The 26,877-nt window shown below is 45.0% G+C and overlaps 1 protein-coding gene across 4 annotated transcripts in view; it reads left to right on the plus strand.

Moving 5' to 3' along the window:
- The window catches only part of KCTD1 (potassium channel tetramerization domain containing 1), a 183,895-nt gene that overhangs the window by 81,411 nt on the left and 75,607 nt on the right, over positions 1-26,877 (plus strand). Inside the window, exon 1 of one of the 4 annotated variants that reach the window (XM_038543620.1) lies at positions 7,725-7,855. The exons of 1 other annotated variant lie outside the window; for it this stretch is intronic. Coding sequence is in view for 1 of the 3 variants with exons in the window: in XM_038543618.1 (XP_038399546.1) it covers positions 8,250-10,076 (1,827 nt within the window). In the remaining 2 variants the exon portion in view is untranslated. Of the gene's footprint in view, positions 1-7,724; positions 7,856-8,001; positions 10,077-25,691; positions 25,817-26,877 lie in introns of those variants that run through there. 2 more of the 4 variants (XM_038543618.1, XM_038543621.1) reach the window with 2 other exon arrangements.

Raw genomic sequence — 26,877 nt, forward strand, 5'->3', positions numbered from 1 at the left:
TGGAGGGTGGTAGGAAGACCACTATTGTGGTTTTAGGCATACTAGGCACATTTGTAAAATCTGCACATATGATTTTAGTTCTGTTATTTTTTTTCAACAAATACTTTACATTTTTTGCCAAAAATCTACTGATTACATATTTTGAATTATGTCATACTTTCACAGTAAACCAATGATACTATGGAAATATACTCAAATAGAAGGAGTGTTTTTCTTTTAGGCCCTGGAAATAGAATGAAAGGACCTGGTCTGGTAGATTGTTAAGGAAGTGTAGGTGCTCCACCGTGACCCTCATTAGCTATGTGATGTTGGGTGAGTTATTTAAGTCCTCGGGGTTTCTACTCATCTGGAAAATAGGAACAATCGTCACATATATTCCTGAGAACAACTCAAGAGTGCTCACACAAAAACCAGACCCGCAGGAAACATTCACCAAATGTTAAGAAAGAAATATGGCGTGTATATATTTTTCCAGAGTTCTATACTTTCTGAATCTTCTCCAATGAAGACTTACTGCTTTTATAATCTGAAAAAAATCATGGATCACAGCTTTGCCCTTTTTTTTTTTTTTTAAGAGAATGAGCCAGAAAGAGAGAAAAGACAATAAAACAGATGCAATCATGGATCGAGGAGTCTGCTTTTATTTGAAGTAATGACAACTTGTGGCCCTAGGCATATCCTAATCAAAGTACAGACTGTAGGAAGAGTCCACATGAAGAATTATGAGCTCTATACTGGTATCAACTGTGTCCTGGCTCTGCAAATTTAGGTCCCAAAACAGAGTGATTAGTTCACAAGGTTTTCTGCTTTCCCACCCCTCTTTGAGGTTTTTCTGTTTGATGGGGTGCAAAGCCTGGATTTCCAGCATCAAATTAAAGAAATAGAACAAACCCCCATCCCAGGGCTTCTTTAAATATTCAGATAAACCCATGTGCCCCTATCACTTAAATTAAGCTTTCCTAAGAAAAAGTAAGTCAATTAGTTCAAAATGTGGGTTAGTGCTTCTGGGTATTTAAAAGGGGATTTTTTTTTTCTTTTTTAGTTCATTTAGAAACATAGCCACGGGGCAGGTATATACCCACTCCTCAGCACGTCCTGTGAATTGCCATGATATATCTAGATACTAATTTCTGATATCTAGAGCTCCGAAATCCAGTCCTTAAACTTTCTCAAACTTGTGAAGATACTGAAATGTGAACTTTAGATTTTATTTTGCTTCCCCTTTTTATTTTATAACCTTTATCTTCACCATCATTATCCATATTCATCCAAGGGTGCTTGACATTGCTATAGAATATTGAAAAGACATGATTTTATTCTAATTGAACTTCTTCCTTCCTTCACTGAACAAATCATTATTCTCTAAACTTTGTAAACAAAAGCAGTCTCTAAGATATTATGAAATGTTTTTCTAGAGCAAACTTTGTGACAGGTACTGCAAAACTCATTTGTCCAAGTGGTCTGGATGCAATAAACCAAACTTTACCAAAACACAGAGAAAATTAGGTATTTCTGAAGAAGGTAATTTCCGGAAGTAATTTCTAGGTCATAGAACATGAACATTTTTATGGCTTTTGAGTAATTGCCTAATTGCTTTCTTATAAAAGGCTATCTTAATTAATATTAACAATTTAAAAGTATGAGAATAACATTTTCATACAATATTTCGGTATAAAATTGGTTTTTATTTTTTGTTGTTTGTTTTGCTTTGTGTTTACTGAATAGGCTACTTTTTAAAACTGTAGCAAGTAGTTTAAGGAATGTTTTATGTGCCAAAACAACTGTAAATAGCTCCTCCATTATTTATTATATATGTACTTGTGACATGACATTAACATATCTTTACTTCTTTTTCCACCTTAATTAGTATTTCAGTGGCAGAGAAATACATTTTATTAATAAGAGGACTAACAAACACTTCACCCACTTATCCTTTAAAGAGATGTGACTAGAAGAGAAAGAAACATATCATTGATTTTATGTTTAATTTTGATAGCCGTTACATTTGAAGTTTTTTAGTAACCAAGTGGTTTCATTTTCAAATTATTATAACAAAGAGCACACTTTGTAGTTCCACAAAAACCACAATTTACTTATGGAAAACTACATTCCCCTCATACATTACTTGTTTTAAAAACAGCCCAGGGACCAGTAGGTGATTATTAGGTAGAATAGTTACTGGGTGGCAATTAGAAACTTAAGAATTCTACTCCTGTCAATCACCATGTTAAGTTCACTCTGACCTGTTTTTTGACAAAGTACCGAAGATAAAAATAGGTAATACCCTCCTTGTCCCCAGGAGATTTATGCAGAACAGCCCAGGATTTCAATAGAAAATACCTCACGCTGGTCTGGTCCGGTTTGTGGACATTCCTTCAATCTCTAATATTCTTGATTGTCATTTTTTCTAAGACACAGATGGGTCCCTACTTCGAAGAGCCCAGGAAAATAATACTAGTGTTTTAGGTACCAAGTGACAAAGACGACAGTTTCCTAGGGCATCTCTGCTCTGCTCACAATCCAAGTTTAGGACTCCATTTAGTACAATCCTGGCTTTGCAAAATTTGATTCCCAAATCAAATGACACACAGAGGTATTTTAATGGTAGGTAAATGCTCCCTTAAAGACTTTTCTTCTTCAATTCTTTGGTTCCTAGAAGGCTGTATGTGGTCAGGTGGCTAAGGTGTGGACTATGAAGCCAAACTTTCCTGCCCTACCAAGGTCTGGGAGACCCTGGGAAAGTGGCTTAATCTTTGTGAGCCCTTCTGGCCCTGCTTTTCTTTTTAATAATCAAACCTGGCAAATAGAGCCTTAATAAATAAGAGCTAACAGCTGAATGTTTACTACTGTTCCAGACACTGTATTATGTGCCTTACTCATATTAACTCATTTAATTCTTGAAATAATCCTATGAGGTAGGGGCTATTAGCTATCATCCAGATAATAAAATAATGAGAGAACCAACACATTTTAAAAAGGCAACTAGATGGGGCACCTGGTTGGCACAGTGGGTAGAGCATGTGACACTTGGTCTTGGGATGACCTTGGTAGGGCAGGAAAGTTTGGCTTCATAGTCCACACCTTAGCCACCTGACCACATACAGTGGGGTTACATGTAGAGATTACTTCAACAGATAAGATCTTCAAGAAATAATTAAAAAATTAAAAAGGTGACTGGTACATGGTAACCCATGTAGTCTTGTTTCAAAGATAAAGTTTTAAGCAGTCTGCTACATTTCCTTTTGTTGAGGGCAGCTCTCTCCCACACACAAATATTTGTATGTGTACTGAGTATCTATCAGGCTCCAACCACTCTGCTAAAATATGCTAAGGAATTGTATTGAAAATGGACCAGAGATGCAGCAATAAATAAGACCTAGTTTTGCTCTTCTGGAGTTATTATTGTTTTCTTCCACTTTACAGAGCTAGAGTACATGGGTTCTATTTTTCATCTGAGTTCAGAACCTATTACTCAAGATGATCTTCACATGAATTCAACAGAATTTAACAGTGAAACTTTGAAACATAGATCAGAATAGCTTCAATTTGAATTACAATTTAACCTCCACAGTAGTTTACGAATCTTTTAGTAATCAAATCAAGAAAGCAGGACTTGAATGTGATAAACCCTATGCTTTTTCTGGTCTCTGCCCCCAAGAACCCACAAAATTTCTTGAATTTATCAATTTAAATCCTCCCCAAACCACCTAGTTTATTTTTTTTATAAATTTATTTTTTTATTGGTGTTCAATTTGCCAACATATAGAATAACACCCAGTGCTCATCCCATCAAGTGCCCCCCTCAGTGCCCAGTCACCCCCTCACCCCTCCCCACCTCCCCTTCCACCACCCCTAGTTAGGTTCCCAGAGTTAGGAGTCTCTCATGTTCTATCTCCCTTTCTGATATTTCCCACCTAGTTTATTATACTGATACCTCCATTCCTCCATCCTTCAATCTACTTCTGCCATAACTTCCTACAGTATGTTCTCCCAAAGAGGCAATTATGGCAGGGAAATAGTAAACCAAAGCAGTCTTTACGTGTATTTTATTTGCAAACAATAATGCCGCCTTGCAGTTGCTTTTTGTCCTGATTTTTCACTGTAGAAATTCAGATCCATGATATTTTAAGTTTTTTACCAAGAAGTTTCTCGCTAAATATAAATCTAACTAATCTGTTCATTCATTCATTTAATGTAAATGACTGGAGTGCTCATCATGGCCCAGGCTCCAGCTTCAACTACAAAGGTATATCGGTGTAGCAGAAGAAAAAGGCAGATAAAAAGCAACTACATCAATGATATAACAGATGATGCTCAATAGATTGGAAGCAAAAAGGAAGAAGAGCTGAATGTGTGTCTATACGGTATAAAGTATAGACATAAAGTATGAACATGGAGTGGGAGTAGGTGGGCTGTAAAATGAGGGGTAAACATTTGGAGTTTTTCCTTCCAGAATAACCATGTCACTACTTTCAAGTCATCTAAGAAATAGAGCAGCACAGATATATAGACGGTACTTTTTAATGATTATGAAAGCGATTAGAAAATGTGGACCATATTGTTGAACATATAAACATCTCAGCACAGCTTTTATAGTAATGAGTTGTGACAGTTAAATAATTGTAATAAATGTTTCATGCAGCACCAGAATGACTTAATATAAAGAAGCTATGCATTCTGCACAAGAAATAAAGAAATCATCCTTACAAAGGAGCCATCAGTTATAAGTGGTGGGGGAGTTCAGTGGATTTTATGATGGGGCGGAATCAAAGTGGAGGGATCCCAGCTGGGCTGATAGAAGACTACCATTACTGCCTCTTTATGGAAACAAGAAGAAACCTTTTTGATCCTCTCAGTTTTGGTATTGAGTTATGGTACCACAGGATGTTTTAAAGGAATCACTTACCAAACCTGGAGTTGAAGTCCTTTATGAACTCAATTGTAATTTTGTGTTACTGGGTTTTTAAAGTCAAGCAACTTGTGTTTGGTGGTGGTGGGAAGGGCTTTTCTGGGTGTTCTTCTCGATGAATACTGTAGGTTCTAACCTAAAGAGATCTTTTCCAGTATTTGATGAAGAATCATTAAATGGGCAAAGAATTTTGGTAGCTTCTCAGGAGCTGGTGCCACAAAGCAAGTTCATAGTTGCCAGAAAATCAGGCCAAGGCATACTTTCCAAGGTGCGTTTTTCCTATCTAATGTCTGCGAGGGTCCTGCCCGTTGTTTGCAAACTGTCCAGGCAGCATCTGAAACTGTTGTTTTGCTACATCCGTTAAAGATTTATCTGCACTTGGGGTTGTGGGTTTTTTTGTTTGGTTGGTTTGTTTTATTTTTTATTTTTTTGGTTCTGCTGTTGCCCATCACCCCCCCTCTCCCCTTTGGCTTTTGCCGGTAGGGACCTGCCCTGAGGGGTATTTTGTCCTGGGAGCACAAAACTATTTTCTTTTCTGGAAATAAGTTGACGTCAACTGGGAGCTGTTTTTGGTTGCTTTGTTTCCCGGAGCGTCCAACCCAGCACACCGCCTCCGGCAAATTGCAAGCAATTCAAAGCAGCTCGCCCAGCAGGGAGGGGAGCTAGAGGGAGGGGGGGTCGCCTGCCTAAGTGGGGAGACCTGGGGAACCGCTCTGCTCCGAGGCTCGAGAGCGTGGGCCGGGGTCCCCAGGCCGCTCCGGGAGCGCAGCCCCTCAGTGCACTGCGCTCGCGGTGAGGCCCACCGGAGAGCAGCCCCTGGTAGGTAACCTGCTGGGCGCCCACCTGAGTGTTCAGCGCTGCTGGAAGTCCCTGCCCGAGTGTTCGGGAAAACCTTGGGAGCATCCCGGGACAAGGGACCAGGCGTCCGGAAGTAGCCCCGTGCGACTGGTGTGTGCACGGGTTCTCCGGGGCAACTAAGTGCCTATTGCCCTGAGCTCCAGGAAACAAACGCCTTCCTACATATTTCTGGGGGCACTGTGCATTTGGGACAAAGCCCGCAGCACCTTGGGGATGATTCCCGAGGAGTGCAACCACCGAATGCCTCACCTCCCCGGACGGTTCTCGGCGGACAGTAGGGCAGATGAGAGCGTGTGCCGTGTGTGTGTGTGTGTGTGTGTGTGTGTGTGTGTGTGCGCGCGCGCGCGCCCCAGGAGCGGGTGGGGGGGCCGGAAGGCACCGACTTGCTCCGACTTGTTCACACCTGGCGCCGTTTCCCCAACTCTCTGCGGCGTCCAGGGCCGAGGAACCACGCGTAGGGCGAGCACTGATTGCTGGAGAAGACATCGTCAACTCCCACTTAGACGCCCACACGGCCCAGAGACGTAGTCTACCCTCCCCCCCCCCTTACCGTTTCTTTTTTTTTTTTTTTTTTAAATTACGAATTGACGGACGGGCTTCTATTGATGCGTAAAGTTATAGAACTGTCCTGAAAGCAAAACGGGGGGATCCGGGAGGCCGGGGGTGGGGGTGGGGGTGGGGGGACGGGCAACTGACAACACTTCTACAGCCGAAGTGCCTACAATTAGGACTCGGGGGCGAATCCGAGGACGCCCCGGAGGAGCTGGCGCGGCGGTCTCATTGCAGGGTCCACGCGCCCGGGGGTCGCGCTGCCGGGACTCGGCTCCGTCGCTTCCCCTGGCCCCTGGGACTCGCAGCTGGCGGGAGCGCCAGGGGACACTGAGGCTGCCCGAGGAGGATCAGATTAGGATGCAGTCCGAGCTCCGGAGGTGGCCGGGGCTGTGCCGCCAAAGAAAACAGCCGAGGTCTGGGGCGGCTCTGGGGGCGCTGCCCGTGGGCCGGGAGAGCGCGGGAGGCGGCGACGCGAGGACGTGCCCGGAGTCTGGGCGCGCCGGGGGCGGGCGCTCGGCTGGAAGTGGGACAGTGTCTCCTATGGGAAAGCGGGACCCGGCGAGCTCTTTGGCCGCCTTTCCAGTTTCGGAGGTACCCGCCCCCGTGCGCCGGAGGCAGCGCAGCCCGGAGGGCGAAAGAATGGCGGTTGGCAAACTTGGAACCAGAGCGCGCTCGGGATCCGAACTGCCGGAATTGCGGCGGGGGCGGGGGCGGGGGCGGGGGCGGCCGGGACCGAGTTCACTTTTTCCGCCCACCCGCCCACGGGCCTTAGGGACGGGCGCTGCTCTAGCTCCAGCCAGGTGGAGCGCCTCGCCAGAGGGAGTCGTGTCCGTGCGCTCCGGGGCAGGGAGGGCGGCGGCCCGCGCGGGTGGGGAGGGGTGGGGAGGGGTCCCCGGGGCCCCCAGCGCCCCCAGCGCCCCCAGCGCCTCTCCCCGCGCCTGCCCTCCCACCCGCCCCTCCCAGTCTTTTCTCTCTCGCTCCTTCCCCAGGCTGGCGGGACCGGCGCGGACTTGCCCTAGACCTACGGGGAGCGCCCCAGGTCTTTAATGACAGCTTAAAAGAGGCTGTTGGAAAAGTCGAAAGGGATGAGGCTGACGTGGGGCGTGTTTCGCTCCCCTGCGAGAGTCGGAAAGGGAGCTGGGAGCCGTGCGGCTGGCCCCAGGCCCCCGCGCCTCGCCGCCAGCAAGTAGGTGGGGGAGCCGCCGCCGCCAGCCCCATCCCGCTCCCAAGCCTCGCCCGCTGCGCCCTGGCCGCGGGCGCAGAGAGGGTGCGGGGCCTCGCCGTGCCTCCTCCACCCTGCTCATTAACCTGCCGGCTCCGCTCCGCTCTGGGCGGCCCGAGACACGGGCTTGTCGGAGGAGCACCCGCGGCCGGCCCGGCACTGCCGCCTCCCCGAACCCCCGGCTCCGGGGGGCAATGCGGGGGCGGCGGAAGGGGCACTGCTCCTCGGGCATTACTTAGAGACGCGAGACCGCCCCGCCCTCCCGCCGGCCCTCCCTCTCTCCCGCCCGGGCCCGCGCGCCACTCCGCCAGAGGGTAAGTTGGGAGTGTTTCACCCCCACCGACAGCTCTCCCTCCCCTTTCTTCTTCTTCTTCTTCTTCTTCTTCTTTTTTTTTTTTTTACCTCCCCCCCACCCCTTCAAAGTTTTCTTAGGAGTGGGGAGAGGGGTGAGGGAGGAAGAGGGTCCAGCCAGCCCCCGTCCTCACCCTCTCCCTGTCTAACTCCCCCCCCCCGCCTCCCTTCCCCTCCATCCCCTGCGCGCCGCTGCCCCTCCGGAGCTGCGCTCCGAACTGGCAATTGGAGCGCGGCTCCTTTAAGAGCCCGGCTTTGCCTCCCGGTAGCTGAAGGTCATTAAACACAAAAGCTCTCAGCGCTGCGGTCCAATATAGCGCATGCGCCCTGCCCGAGGACTGGCAGAGAGACGGCAATATGGCGAGAATGCCTGGCAGCGGGGACTGTAACACCAGCGCGGGCGGCAGCGCCGGCGCCGCCGCCGCCGCCGCCGAGAACAATGGGGAGCGGGGCGAGGGCGAGCGCGGTGCGGGGGGCCGCGGCCGCCGCCACGGCCGCCCGCACTACTGCAGCGCGGGCGAGGAGGAGGAGGAAGAGGAGGAGGACGACGAGATCCAGGAGGTGCAGATAACGGGGGACGAGGAGGAGGAGGACGGAGGTGGGGGGCTGGAGGAGGACGAGGAGGAGGAGGAGGAGGAGGAGGAGGAGGAGGAGGAGGAGATGGGGCTGGACTGGGACGAGCCCCTGGAGCCCGAGGACTCGGCCGGGGAGGAGCTGGAGCCCGAGCCGGTCCATATGATCAATATGGACCAGAGCGCCGCGCTCGAGCCCGAGGCGCCGCCGCGACTGCTGGCGCCCCGGGCCCGCGGCGGGCCGCCCGGGGACAGCGCCGAGCTGGACCCCGACGTGCTGCAGCGCCCCGAGCGGGCCCGGCTGAGCGAGAACACCCGGCTGGCCACCCGCTACGCCGTGCGCATCTTCCGGGAGTACCTGAGCGAGAAGGCGCAGAGCCCGGACTTCGAGACCATGGACAAGGGGGCGCTGTGCCGCGTGCTGCGCTCCTTCTACGCCGAGGCCCGCTCCAAGAGCGGCCAGCTCTACAGCAAGTCGTCGCTCATCAGCATCCGCAGCTCCCTCAACCGCTACCTCAACGAGCCCCCGTACTGCCGCACGCTCGACCTCACCAAGGACCCCGAGCTGCGCAGCGCCAACCTGACGCTGGCCGCGGTCATCCGCAAGCTCGAGGAGCAGGGCGCCGGGCCCGTGGTGCAGAAGCAAGCCATCACGCGAGCCGACCTGCGCAAGCTCTACACCTCCAGCGTCTTCAGCACCAACACGCCCTTCGGGCTTCTCAACAAGGTCTGGTTCGAGACGTGCATGTACTTCTGCACGCGCGGCCGCGAGAACCAGCGCGAGCTGGAGGAGGACTCCTTTGGGCTGGCCATGGACGAGGACGGCCGCAAGTTCGTCTACTTTAAGTCCCTCGGGCCTTACCACAAGTCGCGCTCGTCGTCGTGGAGCAAGAAGCGTGCCGAGAGCAGCGACGAGGAGAACTTGCCCCGCATGTACGAGACGGGCACCGAGTTCTGCCCCTACGCCAGCTTCGTCAAGTACCTGTCCAAGCGGAACCCCCTCTGCAAGGCGTTCTTCCAGCGGCCCCGGGACCACTGCAGCGAGGGCGATGTGACCTGGTACGAGAACAAAGCCATCGGCAAGAACTTGCTGGGCACCAGGATGCAGATGCTCTCCAAGGCGGCCAAGCTCTCCAAGACCTACACCAACCACTGCATCGGCGCCGTCTCCATCGCCACGCTCAACAGCATCGCGGGCATCGGCACCAAACTGGGCTCGCCCGCCCCGCAGGGCTGCTACGCCGAGGCCCTGAACGGGGCGGCTCGCCACCACTCCCACCACCACCCCCCCACCCATCCCTCCCACCACCACCGCCCCCAGCCGCCCTCGCTGGGGAACACCTATATCCTCCCCAAAGACAGCCAGGTCGGGCCCGACGTGAAATCCGAGGCTGCGCCCAAGCGCGCACTCTACGAGTCCGTGTTCGGGTCGGGGGATATCTGCGGCCCCTCTTCCCCCAAAAGACTTTGTATCCGCCCCTCGGAGCCTGTGGATGCGGTGGTGGTGGTTTCCGTGAAACACGACCCCCTGCCTCTTCTTCCAGAAGCCAATGGGCACAGAAGCACCAATTCTCCCACAGTAGTTTCACCTGCTATTGTTTCCCCCACCCAGGTAACCAAACCAAACTCTATGCATGAAATGTTTTCTCTGGTACCATTTCGGGGGACTAACTCGTGTGCTGATGCAGCTCTGGGGTGGGGGCGGGGAGTTGCTTTGAAAAGTACTAAATATACCGAATCTGATTTGATCTCACCCTTAGAAGCTTAACTTTCGGTGCTTTTCAGGAGAGTTTACATCTAACCTTAAAAGCTGTGAGAAGGCACGCTCCCTAAATCCCTGCAGCGCAGTAAGGCTAAAACTTCAAAGTTCGCAGAACAAAAGGGATGGCGGCAGCCGGGACTCTCCATTGAACGCTTGAGTTTGCTAAGGCAGGGAGCAGGAATACCGTGCATTTAAAGGAAGCAGTTACTTAAAATTTATCTGCATAAAGTAACCATTACAATATTCTCTTGCACATTCACCCTAACTTATGGAAGATTTAAGACAAAAACAATTCGGTACTGAAAAAGAAAACACCCTAAGCCCGCTTCCTGTAAGTGGGTGGTGGAGAGTGGAGTGGAGAGAGATGGGCAGTCCAATGCCAGTTTAGACTGTAACAGGTAGCTGAACGTAAAGTGATGCCCCGGGTGCAGTCCCCGTAAACCGAAGTCATCTCTTGTTAAGAGATGGAAGGGGTCTCTGCACTACCAGCCAGGCTCTGTGCCCTGTGGTGCCCAGCACTGTGGCCACCAAACATTGCTGCCTTTCCCCAGCCCCATGAGGCTCACCATCTAGGGGACAGATAAGACTTAAGAACACAGATATTTAGTTAAGAGAAAACAGCACAGCACGGCAGTGTGGCGCTCTTAACCCAGAGTTAGAGAGCTGTATGTAGCCCAGAAGCTGAGCCACCGTGGGCAAATGAGTTCACCTCTCTGGGCTTCAGAGTCCTCATCAGGGATTAGGGAACTGTTTTAATATTAAAATGATTTAAATTTGAGCAGTACCAAATTTTAGGTTGCGATCGAGGGCTTCCTTGGATGCTTCTTGTCTTGTTGAGAGGGATATATTCAGTTATTAAAATTGTGTTAATCTTTTGGATACTCTTCTCTAGGAGCCAGAAAGCCGAGGTCTTTGGGGATTCTGCTCTGTTCTGCAGGCAGTAGTACCCACGGAGGTTTTACAACTCTGACCTCCCTGCCATCCAGCAGAAGTAGGAATTGTGACTGTAAGTCTGGAAGGTGTAGTGCAGGCCTTTCAAGAAACAGATGTCAGGTACCTCTGTGCTTTTTCCAAAGTGGAAATTCCAGTTCTGGACAAACTGACCCTTTCAAAGGTTTACCAGCTAATCAGCAAGCCTCAAGGCCAGCAGAGAAAGGGGCTGTGAACAGTAATATAAACACCAAAGTTCTCTAAAATACACAAGACCTGCAGGCTATGTGTCTTTATGTGCTTCTAGTGTGTGGCAGGGGTACATTTCCGACAGATCAGGAGGTGGTTTTATGGAGTTGTAAGGCTACAGAGGAGAATTCTTCTTTGGGAGAAGTTGGGTTTGCTTTTTCCTTGAAAGCAAAAGTAAATATTCACCTTCTTGTAAAGTAAGACCCTTAAAATAATCCTGGTTTAGAGTCACACATGATGAATTAAGAGTTAAAAGCCTGAGAAAGTTTACTAAAGTATATATCTGCTTGGAATAATAATGAAACAGTTTGTCTATTGGCATCTGTCTGCCGGTTTCTTGACATCAGTGTTCTACAGAATCAAGAGTCAAGATTCACAAAAGGTGGAGGCGGGAGTTGTTTAGTGGGTTTTGTTTTGGCCTAAGGAATGTAGTTGCTCTGTCACAGTCTTGTTTCAACCGAGTGAGATAAATGAGTTCTGTAAACCTGACTACTGATTCTTTTCCGAGTTACAGTCAGATAAATATAGTTTCAAGTTAAATATAGATTTGAGTGTCCATATGTTGGCTATATTGTTATTATGCAAACATTATTTTAGCTAAAACACTACAAAAAGTTGTTCTTTTTGCCCATAGTCAAGTCAGCTTTTCATCTATGTTAAAGTAAGTTTTTTCCATCAGCATTAAGAGGTTTTAAGGAAACTCTTTAGTAACTTCTGTAGAACTCACTTTATGAAGTCTGAGCATTCTAAGAATGAAACGAATGTTTGGTTTATGTAGAAAGCCGATATTAAACTTTTTCCTCTTGTATTTATTAACATCACTGGAACTTTTGAGGTCCATGGCATTTCCTTGGGATTGTTGACTGGCTGGGGTTACTGGCCTGAGGCACGGCTTCAAGCCATCAACTGCTCTTGCTGGTCATTAATCTTCAGGAAGTGCTGTGTGTACCTTGAGCTTCGGTCATTGTTACTTAATTATAAACATAGACTGTCTAACCTTAATATTGGCCAGGTTTATCAAGTGGCATTGCATGGAAATCACTGTTGATCGTATTATCCTAGACTTCTTGATAACACGCACCCTGATACTCTGGTTCTCTTTTAACGTGGCAGGTTTCTCAAAGAATGAAGAGCCTGTTACTTTAAGTGCATTTACTTTTTTTACTTCTGGAGCGTGTTACTAAGTGTGTCATTTGTGGGACTGGTTGAAAAATGAATGCATTCAAGGATTAACGATTATAGAATTTGTGATTTTTACTCATGTGAAGTTCCTGGCTTTTGTGGAGTTGAGGAGGGAGAGTTATGGTTGTGATGGTTGCTTTAAGAAGTTCACTCTTTAATTCTCTGGAATGGCTGTTAAAAGCAAAGGGCAATTCTTGTCTCCCCTCCTCCTGCATAGCTGGTGTGACCTAAGATGATCCAGTTACTGGTGGAGCTTCCTAGCAATCTTGGAGATCACATGGTACATTTTAAAAGGTTTTAGCATAGCCCATCCTACATTTTCAGAGCTGTCCTCCTTGCATGAAAATACAGCATTTCTCCTGCCTCAGAGAATAATACCTCAGCTTAGATGGAGAACAAGATTTCTAACTTTAGTCTTTATCACTTACACAAAAAGAATGTAATAAGAGTCTAGATCCTAAATATCATAGTTTTGTTGCTAAAGCTTTATAGACTGTGCCTCTCTCCAGCACCAAACAAAAAGTGTGAAAGTCAGCTCCCTAAAATATACTTAGACACAGTCGTAAGCTTGTGACAAAAGTGTCTTCAGTTGCTCTTATTTGACTTTTACCCAGATTATTTCCAGAAATACTTGTAAGGAATTCTGCACATAGGAAATAAGCAGTGGGAAGAATCTGGAGTTGGTGGTACACAACTACTGTGTCTGTTTCATTGGCTTCTCTAGGGACCAGAGTCATCCTTAGAGTTTCCCAGCTGAAAGTTGAAGCAGCCTCTCTGTGGGGCACACACAGTAGAGCCTTGCCTTTGAGAAGTCAGATATTGATAGCACCGGGAGGGAAAACGGTGATTGGTCGGTGATTGTTCAGGTGCTTACTGTGGTAAGGGAGAGCGTATATTCAATCTGTCTACCAATGGGGGGGGGGGGGGGACACATGTATTTTATAATCGCCAAAGTCTTGTTTTTAATTTGGGAGGGCTACTTACTCTCTTTCTTAAAGAGGGAATCAAACTTCAGTAAACATGAAGGGAGTCGTGGGTTTAACAGCCAAAGCTGTTGTAACAAGACTTTTTTGTAATGGTTATCTGGAGCTATTCGGATTAGCTGCCTTGTATAAAACTGGTATTTTTCGTGCTCTCGAATGTTGGCTTATGGCTATCTTCCTTTTTCTACTGCAGGAATATTTGCCCTCCCGTTCAAATTGGTGGAGAAACTAAATGTCAGTAACCTAAGTATGTAACTTTTTTCATTCATTCAGGAAACAGTTATTGAGCACCTACTATTTTGGCTTTTGTACCAGGAATCTTTATAAATTAATCCATTTTCCACTTGGCAGGTAGTTGCATTGGCAGGATTTGGGCCTCATTAACTATTAAAACCAGATCAAAATAAAGAAAGTTAAAAGGTGATGCCCTTAGTGTTTAGCAGCAGTCCTTTTGGGAAAGAAATCTGTATTTTTAACTCTTATATATTATTACCGCAGTCATTATGCAAGTAAATTCTTTTAAATTGCTATGAACCCACGTGTGTATTAGCTCACTATTAAATCTGCTCCAGGAAACGGGAAAAGAAGTATGTTGCTGAACGAGAAAGGGGCTCCCGTTCATTTGAAACTTAAATCTGTGTTGTCACCCTGATTTTAAAATCTGGCTCCCCAAAACAAATGTTACCTAAAAGGCCATCCTCTTCTTGCAAATAAGAGCTCCTTCTTCAGATAGGACTGCTCATTGCACATGGGAATGCTGAGGCTGTTTCTGCCTTGGCCTAGGCCCATTTCAGTTATTTAATAAAAAGTTCAGTTTCAAGATGACCTCTTGGTGTCTTAGCTGCCATTTGAAAAGCAAAATTGATATAGGAGTTGTGGTATGGTGGCCCATGTTGACAATCTTGGGAACAAACCTATAAGCTGGTAATCTGTGGGTCTTTCATTTGACAATACTCTATTTTGGGGACCCATTTTTACTTCTCTTGATTGATCCTTCACTGCATTATACCAGTTAGTCAGGATGCCTTTTTAAAGACTTCTCTGGACAATTTAAAAAGAGAAGGTAGAGGAAATTAGTTGGTCCAAGAAGGGATATCGATTGTCCTTGATAAAGCAAAATTAAAGAAAACGTACCTTTCAGATTTGAAACATTGCATGGGCAAACTTTTTTATTTAACACTAGTGGTGGTGTAAGGCCACTGAATTCAACCATTGTTGATTGAGCCCCTGTTGACCTGCTAAGTGTTGTCTAAAGGAGTAGGATCTGGCCCTTGCCCTTAGTCCTCAGTGGGGCTTTGCAGAGGATGGGCAAGTTAGTGTGGGCTTCAGACTAGAGTGACTGTGTGATACGCACACATCACAGTGGAAACAGATGAACTTTTAATGTTTCAGGTTCTGTACGATTTTAGGCTCGTTGGGTTTTCAGATTTGTAAAAGTTTCTCTTGGCCTGCTATTCTTCAAGAGAGGATGGGCTCTGAATGGTCTTTATAACTGGGAATGAGTTTCTACGTAGTCTAGAAATAAATGAGTGTTTAAGCCAGTTGAGATAGCTTACCACAGCAAGGGCTATATTTCCAGATGCCTGCGGCTTGAAACCAGACAGCCGACCACAGTAGATCCACTGTACTACAGGAGACCAAACCTAATGAGACGTGTTGTAGGTTTTTGGTAATTCTCTACATCCTCTGTTCAACTTTCTTTACACTCAGACTTCTCTCAACTTCTACTTTTAACAACCTGACAGAGCCTGTTCTTTCTCTCTAAAAAAGATAACATTATATGTGACCGCAAATTTTTATTAGTCACTCATTTTTTTGTTTTTTTTTATTGTTCACATCCTATCCTAAACTTGGTCCAAGTATGGGATGACCGAATTTTCAAAAACAGCAAAGTGGGAGATCTCTTATAAGACTGTGAACGTCCAGAGCGTCTGAGTGTTTCGTCAGAGGTTTTGTCACAGTGGTTTGCTGTGGGGCTGCTTCCTTCTGGAAACCCACTGCATTCTGAAACCTGTGATTCCTGTTTAGACCTGTGATTCCTGCAAATTGGCTCTCCAGGCAATGAGTTTGGTGTTTAATATGCAGGATGCAGGGAAAGTGTGCCCTTCATGTTGTGCCCAAGATTGCGAATCCGAGAAACCACCAAGGAGCCGACACCGATGCAAGCACACGAGGGTTTATTAGCAAGATCGAGCTTGGGTCCAAGTATACCCAACACAGCGGAGCAGGGACTTGGACCCCAAGGTGGGTTACAGCTGGGTTTTTATGGGCTGGTCTAGGGGATTTCCAGAAGGGGTGGAGGAATTTCTTAAGCTCTGTTTTCATTCCGATATGGGACTTCCTGCCACGGGCGTTAAGCTCTGTTCTCATTCTGATATGGGGCTTTCAAGGGCGTTAAGCTCTGTTCTCATTCTGATATGGGACTTTCTGTCAAGGGTGTTCTGTGGTTTTTCCTGTAACTGAACTAGGGTAAAGTTCAGCTCTTATGCACAGGGGCCTGAGATGGCTGTACTTGTGCTAACGCTGAACTTGAGGTGGAATGGCCTTAATTGTCTCGGCCTCCACACGTCATACTGGAGGAACGGTGTGAGGATGGTAAAGGGCTCCCATGTTGATTGAGTCCGTGTATATAACCCTGGAAAGCTGAGGGACGTGGGGCAACCCTGAAGGAAAGAGGACCGGGAGCCCGCCAGAGTTGTTTAGCTCCCCATCAGCAGACCATGCCCCTCCTCCCACCCCTCCACCCCAGCCCGCCCCCCAGGTAGGTATTTGAAAATCACCTTTAACCTGCATACCTTTCCTGGGAGGGCCTAGCGTCAAATTCACACCTCCAGCCACTGCTTTCTCCTGATCACCTGGCAGTGAACCCAGGAAGATGGGTATTTTGATCCCAACTGGGAGGAAGGAAGGTAAAATGTACTACCTGAAAGGGCTGACAGATTTAAGAGAGCATCAGGTTGTAGGCTTCTAGGAAAAAAAAAAAAAGGAGAGGAATTCAGAAAGGAATGCTGAAGGATGGCAGAGATGAATGGCACTTCCTTTGTGAGTAATATGGTCACCAAATTAGAATGTCAGGACTAGTTTGGAAGCTTTTAATCATCATTTTCTAGTTTATTTTTTTTAATTTTATTTATTTATTTATGATAGTCACAGAGAGAGAGAGAGAGAGAGAGAGAGAGGCAGAGACATAGGCAGAGGGAGAAGCAGGCTCCATGCACCGGGAACCCGACGTGGGATTCGATCCTGGGTCTCCAGGATCGCGCCCTGGGCCAAAGGCAGGAGCCAAACTGCTGCGCCACCCAGGGATCCCATCATTTTCTAGTTTAACACCACGTCTCCAGTGCAGGTTCACCCAGCTCAGTCAGGTGTCTCACCATTCAGCCCTTGCCCTTCCTCTCCCACCGAAGAAAAATGGAACTGTTACTTATAGCATCTGTCCCATGTGGGTGCTTTGCACCATATGCCATGGATCAAGCTAGTAGATGCACTATATGTATGTATGTATATACACACACACACACACATTTATTTGGTATTTCTGATTTCTCCATCCCCCTCCATTTAGACAGCCTGGTCATGGATAATACATTCATACAGATACAGATGCACACATATGTGTATACAAACTTGACACATGAAAAAAAAACCCATTTTGTTATTGTGGTCTGAGAAATAAGTATTGAAGGCAAATTTCTTGAGCTTGCAGGTGAGTTATCATACCTGAACTCATTATGTTTTTTGCCAGGTAGTTTGAAGGAATATAACCTAGAAATGAGAACTGTTTCAGCATTCCCAGCTCCCTAGCCTAGGTTCTAGGTAAGCAGTTGGACCCAGTCCAGGCAGGAGTGAATGAGAGGCCTGCTTTGGCTGTGAAGGTCTCATCCTATGGGACCGCAGTCTGGGGAGACAAACGAGACCCCCTTCTTGCCGAGTCTTGATGTCAGCTGTCACAACCTCTAACTGATTCTGTAGTTATAAAGTGGTGTGTTGCCATTATAATGACCAAGACAGACACACCAGACAGACAGACAGAGGTTTGTGTTTTTTTGTTTTTTTTTGTTTTGTTTTATTTTGTTTTTACCATGGCCTACTGACCGGCAGCCTCTGCATCACTTGGGAACTTGTCAGAAATACAGACTCCCTCAACTCTGTATCCCTGAATCAGCTCTCGCCTTTTCACATAATTCCCAGGCAATTTCTGTGTGCAGACCACCTTGTTGAGCATTGGTTCGCATGGTGTCTCACCTGGTCCTCATCCAGTTCCTTGAGGAGTTATGGTTATCATTTCCATTTTTGAGGGAGGAGACAAAGGTTTAGCTGTACTTGACTAACCTGTTTAAGGTCTAACAACTGATAAGTAACTGTGCCAGGATTTGGATCCAGACCTGTTTGATTCTGGAGTCTCTGCTTGCTTGCTTGTTTGCTTGCTTATTTATTTATTTATTTATTTATATTTTAGATTTTATTTATTTATTCATGAGAGACCCAAGGAGAGAGGCAGAGACACAGGCAGAGGGAGAAGCATGCTTCCTGTGGGGAGCCCGATGCGGAACTCGATCCCAGTACCCCAGGATCATGCCCTGAAGCCAAAGGCAGACACTCAACCACTGAGCCACCCAGGTGCCCCAAATCTCTGCTTTTAAATCCATAATCTGTTGATTCCACAATTCTTACCAATAGAAAAATCCAACAAAGAGAAGGTGACATACCATCGGATTCTTATTACTACCTTGGGTGCTTTCCTAGAGCCACTTAAGAGAGAACTTTTTACAATCAAGCAAAAATCAATCAGTCATTAGCAGAGAATTCAAGAGTATTTCCAAGTGCATATGTACTTCCTTCTCACTGTGTGGGGGTCCCCCAGCCTTCTGTGGACCTGGAGACTACAGTAGCCTCTTGAGAAGCCCCGTCTTATAGCAGTTAAGAACAGATGCCAGTGCCAGACCCCCTGGACCATTTCAGGTCTTGCCCAGAGTTTCCCTGTATTTCCCTTTCCTCTTTGGTCAGGGGGAACGCGGTCACACCTACTTGCAGGGTCACCAGTGTAAAGGGAATTACTATTTGAGAAGTGCTGAAAGCCTTTCCATCATTTTGTTATCTTAGCACAGGATGTCGTACTTTTGGAAAACTGCTGATCTTGGTGTTAGAGTCCCAGTCTGAGACTTCAGTTTTCCCTGGTGAAAAGCTTGTGTGGGTGCTGTGCGGGGCCTCTGCTGTATCTTCTCATGGGGCATGCCTACACTCCTGCGGATAGCAGTTGCTCTGCTCTCCTAGGAGCCAGGAAGTCTCCAGGCAGCCTCTTGCACTGTGGCTCACCAGGGCCCTCCTGTCTCTCACTTACCTCAGAAAGCCTTTGGGGCGCTTGGTGGACCCAGTCGGAAGAAAGTGCGACTCTTGATCTTGGGTCATGAGTTTGAGCCCCACATGGGCTGTAGAGATTACTTAAATAAATAAAACTTAAAAAAAAAAAAAAAAAAGGAAAAAGAAAGCCCATCCCATCCCTGTGGATGCTTTACCCCAAAGCCTGTTATTCTGTCCTCTGCTTTTTAAGATTTGCATACACTGTAGCCCCGGGTAAGATTGATCACTACACTTTGTAGGTTCATTCTGCAGAGTGCTCCTATTTCTCTTTCCAAAGCCCTGGAAATTTTCAAGTGCTGAAGGAGTTAGGGAGAGTTCCCCGAAGGGCTTAATTGATGCCCAGACTCCATCAGGATTTGCAAAAGTTAGCTTAGAATGAGATCAACAGCTTTTCACAAGAGATTGAATTTTATTTGGAATGGTTTAGGATTCCAGGAATGATCGAAACCCAGGAGTTTTGACAGCATTAGGAAGGTCGTTATAGTAATAACTCCCATTATTCTAGAAGTAGGGCTTATATTTGGCTAGATCCTATGTTGTGGTATTCACATTTCCTTAATGCATGAATGGACTATAATCTAAAACTTGACTTCTGCCCTGGAGATTATATAAATCAATAGACATTTCACTTAAAGTTGAGATGTAATAATACGTGTTTTGAACAGAGCAAAATCAGGGTAATTGGTGGTGTTTTGAATGCAGTATTCCTGACCAATTAATGACCTCTTATGATGTGTTTTAAGTTTGACAAAGTGCTCTTATAAAATAGAAATGATTGATAAGATGATGCAGGGATTCATTACCCCTAATTTAGTTTGCCCTTCAATTATTCAGTATTCAGCCACCACAGTCCTTATAGGGATACTTTTGTGGGCTTTTAGAATTGTATTAATTCTGTTAGTTAATAAATATATCTGTTAATTTTAGTAAGCCAGCTCATCTGGAATGTTGGCTTCTGTTTTATGACATTCTTTCTGACAATTATATCTAAATAAATTTTAGATATCTTCTTCTGTCATGAACAAATATCTCATTGTTTTTTACTCCAGGAAGAAAAGACGTGCAGATGTTTATTTTGCATTGGATTGAGGTAGCAGTTTAAAATCATGTTGCTGTAGAAACACATGGAACTAAATAAAAGTATAACAGAATATTAGAAAACTGATTGAGGTAGCTTTGTTTTCTTTTCCTTCCCAACTCAGTGTTCATTTACATGTTAGTTTTTTATAATAAATGATGGGATATTCTTTTTTTTTTAATTTTTTATTTAAGTTCAATTTGCCAACATATAATGATGGGATATTCATAATGCTGGTGATTTCATGTTTTCTGGATCATCTCATAAGGGGAAAGAAGAGTGATGAGTTTCCAGGTATGTTTTTCTAATTGCTTTTTTTTTTGGACTTATGAAGAGGATCATGGGGTCATAGATTCCATCCTTGCATTTAACTACCATCTAAGTGATATGCTTTAGTACCTTTTGGAAGATGAGTGAAAAAAGTCAAGGTGAAGGAGAATACAGAAAAACTCTCAAAATAGCATTTATTTATAAAAAGCATTTATTGAGCACTTACTGTGTGCAAGGTGGGAATTTGGAGGTAAGGAATAACTTAAAAATAGTTAAGACACTAGAAAAACCAGAATGGCAATACCCAGGTAAAGTCAAAAGGAAGGACTAGTTGGGAGAGGAAGAAGGTCTTGCCTCATTTAATTACTATTCACAAGTAAACCTTGGAGAGTAAATGGTATGTATCACTGTCTAAGAAATGAGACTGAAGATGGCCTAATGAAACTGAAAGACTAAACACTGAAATCCTGAAAGTGTATAAGGAGAATGTGAAAACTTGGAAAAAATAAAATCTTGTCTTGTCAAAATTTAAGCCTTTTCTTTGCTATCACATTGAGAACATGGCTATTTTAGATGTCCCAGCACGAAGGAAGGTACCACATTTCACCACATATCAGCCCCTCTAAATGTTCACCCAGTTGTTAAACCATGTATTTTAAAGTTAAGTATTCGTGTAATAACCCAAAGAAATTCAGAACTGATACTTTTTCATAGTTTACATTTTAATTATCGCTTTTCCAGTCACTACGAATCCTGGCTCCTTTGGTGCCCAGCATTATTTCTTTCACATCTCAGGACTGTGGGACCATACTATGAACAATTGGTTATACTGAGGTACTTGTGAATAGTGCTTTAACCATTTGCAAAGGACTCTCTTGTATGGGACTCCATTGTAAGGAGGCTGCAAAGGGCGCTTTCTAGAGTCAGGGACTGGGTTAGGTAGATGGTGGGAAACAGATGAAGTCCTTGTCCTTAGAGGACTCACTCATAGTCTTGTGGCAAAGGCAGACAAGGAACATGGAGAATAAACCCTGATCATGAGGCATGTTCTGTGATAGTCTACCCACAAGCAAGCTGAAGGGGTTGGATAGGTCCTTAAACCCATTCTGCAGGTGAGAAAAACTGACCCTCAGAGAGGTTAGAGACTTTCTCAAGTTCACCTCGCTATGGAGGAGCAAAGATAAGGTTCTGATTCCAACCCCAGGTCCAGACCTCTTCTACACTGGTACTTTTTTGGGAATAATTTATAACTAAAGTTATAAAAGTGGTGCAGCAGGTACATAGCACTGAAGAAAAGTAAAAGGACACTGAACCACAAGTGTGCACATGGATGTGTCTTTTTTTTTTTATCTTTTTAAAAAGATTTATTTGAGAGAGACAGCAGGAGCAAGGGTTGGGAGAGGTGGGGGCAGAGGGAAAATCAGACTCCTCACTGAGGAGGCAGCCTGTGGAGGGGCTTGATCCCAGGACCAGGCCCTCGAGATCATGACCCGACCTGAAGGCAGATGGTTAACCGACTGAGCCACCCAGGAGCCCCTGGATGTGTCTTTTAAAAACTAAAAGAATTTTTTTTTAAAGATTTTATTTATTTATTCATGAGACAGAGAGAGAGAGGCAGAGACACAGGCAGAGGGAGAAGGAGGCTCCACACAGGGAGCCCGATGCGGGACTCAATCCCGGGACTCCAGGACCACACCCTGAGCTGAAGGCAGGCAATGAACTGCTGAGCCACCCAGGGATCCCAAAACTAAAAAAATGTTAATGTGATTTTTGTGCTTTTGGAGTTGCAGGAAAATAAAGGGAACATTCTGGATTAGGGTGAAATAGAATGGCCCAGTCTTCCAAATGTCAGCACGCAGTCAAGACGACAGTGGCTGAAAGCTGTAGTTGGGTTGATTTGGGGACCTCCTGTGGAGCCCTGTGTGTGATGGTTGAGGGCTGGTGGCTCCCTGTCAGGCCTGCTACTGGGGCAGGTTGTGGGCTCTGCTGGCCTCTCGCTATTCTCTGCAGAGGTTGAGGACTTGCACCCCGCCCCAAAGTCCTTCACTCTTTCCCATTTGCTCAGACCACTTAATTAAAAGAAAAAGTGAGCCCAGTTCTGATGCAGAGTTATGACTAGTAAAAAGAACAATAAAAATGACTATAAAGTGCCTGACAAATAGAAAATGTTTAATAATACTAAGGTGCTTTATGGGGCAAGGGTTTACCTCTTGGCACGGGATAACAGACCTTCCCACAGAGGCTTTTCCCTTGCCGCTGCTCTTGGCAGGCAGGTCTTGTCCAGCCGGAACAGGCGAGTGAGACAGATTCTGTCCGTCTGGGGTCACCTGACTTCATACTGCAAGAAGATCTCAGGGAAGTATCAGCGACTGACATGTGGCCCATTTGTTGGTGACAACCAATAACAGGGATAAAGGACACTTTGGTGACCCAGGAGCAAAAAGGAAACCAAGGAAGAGATGCAGGAAAAAAAGAAAAGGGAAGGGGAGGTAAGTAGCAAAGCTACCTCCAGTCTTACAGGAAATTTGGAGCAAATCTTTAACACTCCGTATCAGTTCTAATCAGACTAACCAAAGGATAGACCAAGTTAGAGGTAGGAGAAGAATTACCCTGAATGGCCTTGGGCAAGTTACTTAGTTTCTCTTCTGTTAGAGGAAGATAATAGGAATACTGTGAGTAGTAAAAGCCCATAGTATGGGCTCAATAACAATTCTTTGTTAAAAATTATGTTGGTTAGAGGTTATTGACAGGCTAGAGGAAAAGTAGAGAGATGGTTATAATTTATAGTTGATCCTCAGTGTTCTCTTTTTTAAGACTTTTTTAAAAAGTAGGCTCCACGCCCAGTATGGAGTCCCATGTGGGACTTGAACTCACAACTCTAAGTTCGAGACCTGAGCTGAAATCAAGAGTCAGACATTTAACCGACTCAGCCACCCAAGCACCTCAAGAGTTTATTTTTTAAATAATCTCCACACCCATTGTGGGGCTCAAACTTAGGACCCTGAGATGAAGGGTCACGTGCTATACCAAGTGAGCCAGCCAGCTGCCCCCTCAGTATCCTCTTTTAAAGCTAAGACTGAAGATCTCCCCTCCAAAAAAATCACAAAATATTTATAAACACAGGTGAAAGAACGTAAGCATGCAAAAAAAAAAAAAAAAAAAACCAATTAGAGAACCCACATCTATGCTAAGAATAAAATAATGATTACCAGATGGTGCATCATAAAACCTGTACAGTTCAGAGGGAGGTGGTTACTATAGTCTACCTACATATTCCTTTTTGAGCCAGTGTGTAATTCACTGAAGTATAAAAATAAACTCTCAAGCTTTTATTCTCTTATTTATATTATGAAGAGGAAAATTTAAACATACTTTATAGAAAATGTTTAAAGGATTAATTTTGGACTAACTTTTAAGTAGGTTTTAAGCAGCAAAGTTGAAATGACATAAATATGGCAGTATAAGTCCTCAGTGTTCAATAAAATTATCCATCTCATTAAAAAGCACACCATTTGTTTTTTCCTAATTATAAGGATGGAGTTTATAGAAACTGATCTCTTTCATAGTGTTCTTTTTTTTTTCTTTTATAGTTTTTCATGAGAACATACTGATACCAGTAAAGCATATTCTAAATTTGTTTGAATACACAAGTATCTTGATCCTATGGAATATAGAAATAGGATCTTTTAAACTTCTGTCTTAAAAATAATACATATGACCATAGGATAAATTGCAGCGCTGTTTGTTTTTTTTTTTAATAGTTTAAAAAACATTCTCGTGGCCACTTTACAACCAGAAAAGATCTCATCCAGATGCAATAAAGAGTATGAAACTTTCTGGCAATGTATTACATAGAACAGTGACACTCTTTGTGTTAAAGTGCTAATTTGAGAGAGATTATGTCATTTTCTTAACTCTCTTTTCCTGCTTGACAAATAAAATACTCAACTGTCATAAATCATGAAATAATTCACATTTTACTCTTAATTTCATCTATACCAACTTGTTTAGGAATGAAGTCAGTAAACACTACGTCATGAAGTTATATACTAGATCGTTAGCATTGAGTGCATTGTTTGGTGTTAGGGCTACGCCTCTCATTCCTGAAGAATTCATCCCCATGGTCGATCAAATTGCTAACATATATGAACAACATGTTCCCGTAAATACTCAGTGCTCATTATTCCATCTAATCCCCACAACAGTCTTATAGGCCAAAGAGATTAATAGCCTGCCCCAGGAAGGACAGACAGTCCATAGTGAATTCAGGACTGGATTCTGGGTCTCTCACTCGTCCATTTATTCAATACATATTTATTGAGCACCTAGTGTGTGCTAGTCACTGACAACCCAGTGAAGAGCAAGACAGAGGTCTCATTTCTCGTGGACTTGGCATTCAAATGGGAGTGACTTTAAAACTAAAGAAACTATCTTTAGCAGACCGAAGTGACTGGGTGGCTACTCCTTCCTTCTGATCCCCCCCCCACCTCCATCAGTTGGCTCCCACCCATACAGAAGCAGACCACACATACTGGCTGCTTGTGTGAACCTGATCATGGATGAGGCATGAACCCAGGGCAGATGGAGCTGTGACTGGCCTCAATCATTCTTCCAGGTTAAGATGCTTGCTGTGGGATGAGCGAGACTTGAAGTTTCCCTAACGAGATAATTAGGGACAGGACAGGACAGTAAGCTATAGCCCGGGTGTCAGCATGGTTCATTTCTTAAGAGCTCAGAGGGCATAACACCTCTGACCACCTCAATTTGTTAGGTAGGGTGAGGAAATGGAGGCCCAGAGAGATTGAGTAGCAGAATCTGAGCTAGAGTCAGGAATTAGTCCTGATTTACAGGCTCAGAATCTCTTTCCTGGTCACAGAGCCTCCGTCTCCTCACTTGCTAGATTACTTGCAACCTTTCCGACATGATTGCTTCAGACTTAACTGAGTTAATACTTGTGTAGGGCATGGTTCTTCCGCGCCACCCAGTGCAGCATTAGCTGCTGAGGGGCTAAGGTCTTTCTTCTTTGGGGTACACACTCCCCTGGACTTCCTCTCCAAATAGGTCTGTCAGGAAATCTGTGTTTTTTCCCCATCCTGCAAAAGAAAGCAGCTTAGGTGTTATGGATGGAATCAAAAGAAAATATTAACACAGGTGGGCGCTTGTTTGTTAAAGCCTTAGTCCATATTTGTGATGCTAAGGAATCCTGGGATTAGCACCTGAGAATGAGAGATGAGCTGGCACAGCTGCTGGTTAAACTAAACTGTGTCCTAACCTCACTGGCTGTTAATCAGCTAACTCACCTAAACCAATTTACGAGAAGCCCTTCTCAATAAGCCAACTATTACAGGAACACCTGGTCAGGTGACCTTTAGACTTCCTTCCCCTTAATCCCTTCCTACTATCCTATCCTGGCAAGAATGTCTGCAAATCAAATTTTTACAAATCGCATGTTTATAAATTAGATCGCAGTTTAAATGCACTGAGGGAAATTTTCTTTTAGAGCCTTCATTACTCTTTGATGTGAATTCCAGTATCAGGTTGGTCTGTTTAAACATACCTTGGCATACTGATCGTGTCTGTTGCCATTTCTGTTTTGGGGATTTATGTGTTTTAAGTATGTGTATATATATATATATATCTTTTTTTTACAATATTCAACCTAACATGATGTATAAAGAAAGTCATGTATCTGACTTAACTGTATTTCAACCTGTGGTTGAAATTTTCTAATTGATTTCGGGTTATTTTATCTTTATTTGCCATATGCAGAGTAGCCCTTCAAATACTAATGGTTGAATACTTTTAAAAGTGAGAGTTAATATTTTCATAATTTTTATTTGTTTTACTCTTTCGATAACGTCCATTCCTGGGACATTGCCTTTTCACTCATTGCTGTATTATTTACCACACCTGGTATAGTGGATGGCACATTTTATGTGCTCAAAAACATTCGTAGAAATGAATGAAACTGTTTTATGTGAACATTTTAAGGTTAATTAATAATCTTTGCCTTCATAGCTTTGAGCAGAAAGGATTTAAATATTTCACCTTCATTTGAAGAAATGAAAATGAATTCTTTAGCTGTGCAGGTTAGAAACAACACATCCCTCCAATTACACATTAGAAAACAGACCTACTTTTCCTTAAACATTTCTTGCACATCTACCGTGTGCCTCCACCATGCTATGCTCTGAGCATCAGATGGTTAAGACAGTGACCCTGGAGATTAGGACAAGTTCTGTTTCATATGTTCCAAATTTAATTTGCTCTCTTCTATTGATTTCTTGGCACACCATGGGAATCCCTTATACCCAAATGACTCACCACCCAGGGTAACTGGTGGTAGGAGCAGGGCTGTCCTCACAGATGTGTGGGTCTGATCAGCAAGGTTGTGCACTCTGGGGACGAGGGAGGGACTAAGATGGACTTTGCCGAGGTCACCAGACCTAGACATCAGCCTCTTCCTCTGTGTTTTAAGTAGGGACCAGTGTTCCCCTCTCTCCTACAGGCCTACTCAGACTGTCTTGTCTTTCCTTTTATCCTTTCCCCATCTCCCTCATTTCCCCTGTTTCTCCCAGGCTCAAGCTCCAACCCCCCA

The sequence above is a fragment of the Canis lupus genome, chromosome 7, assembly GCF_011100685.1.
Source record: "Canis lupus familiaris isolate Mischka breed German Shepherd chromosome 7, alternate assembly UU_Cfam_GSD_1.0, whole genome shotgun sequence".
NCBI classification, from domain to species: domain Eukaryota; kingdom Metazoa; phylum Chordata; class Mammalia; order Carnivora; family Canidae; genus Canis; species Canis lupus.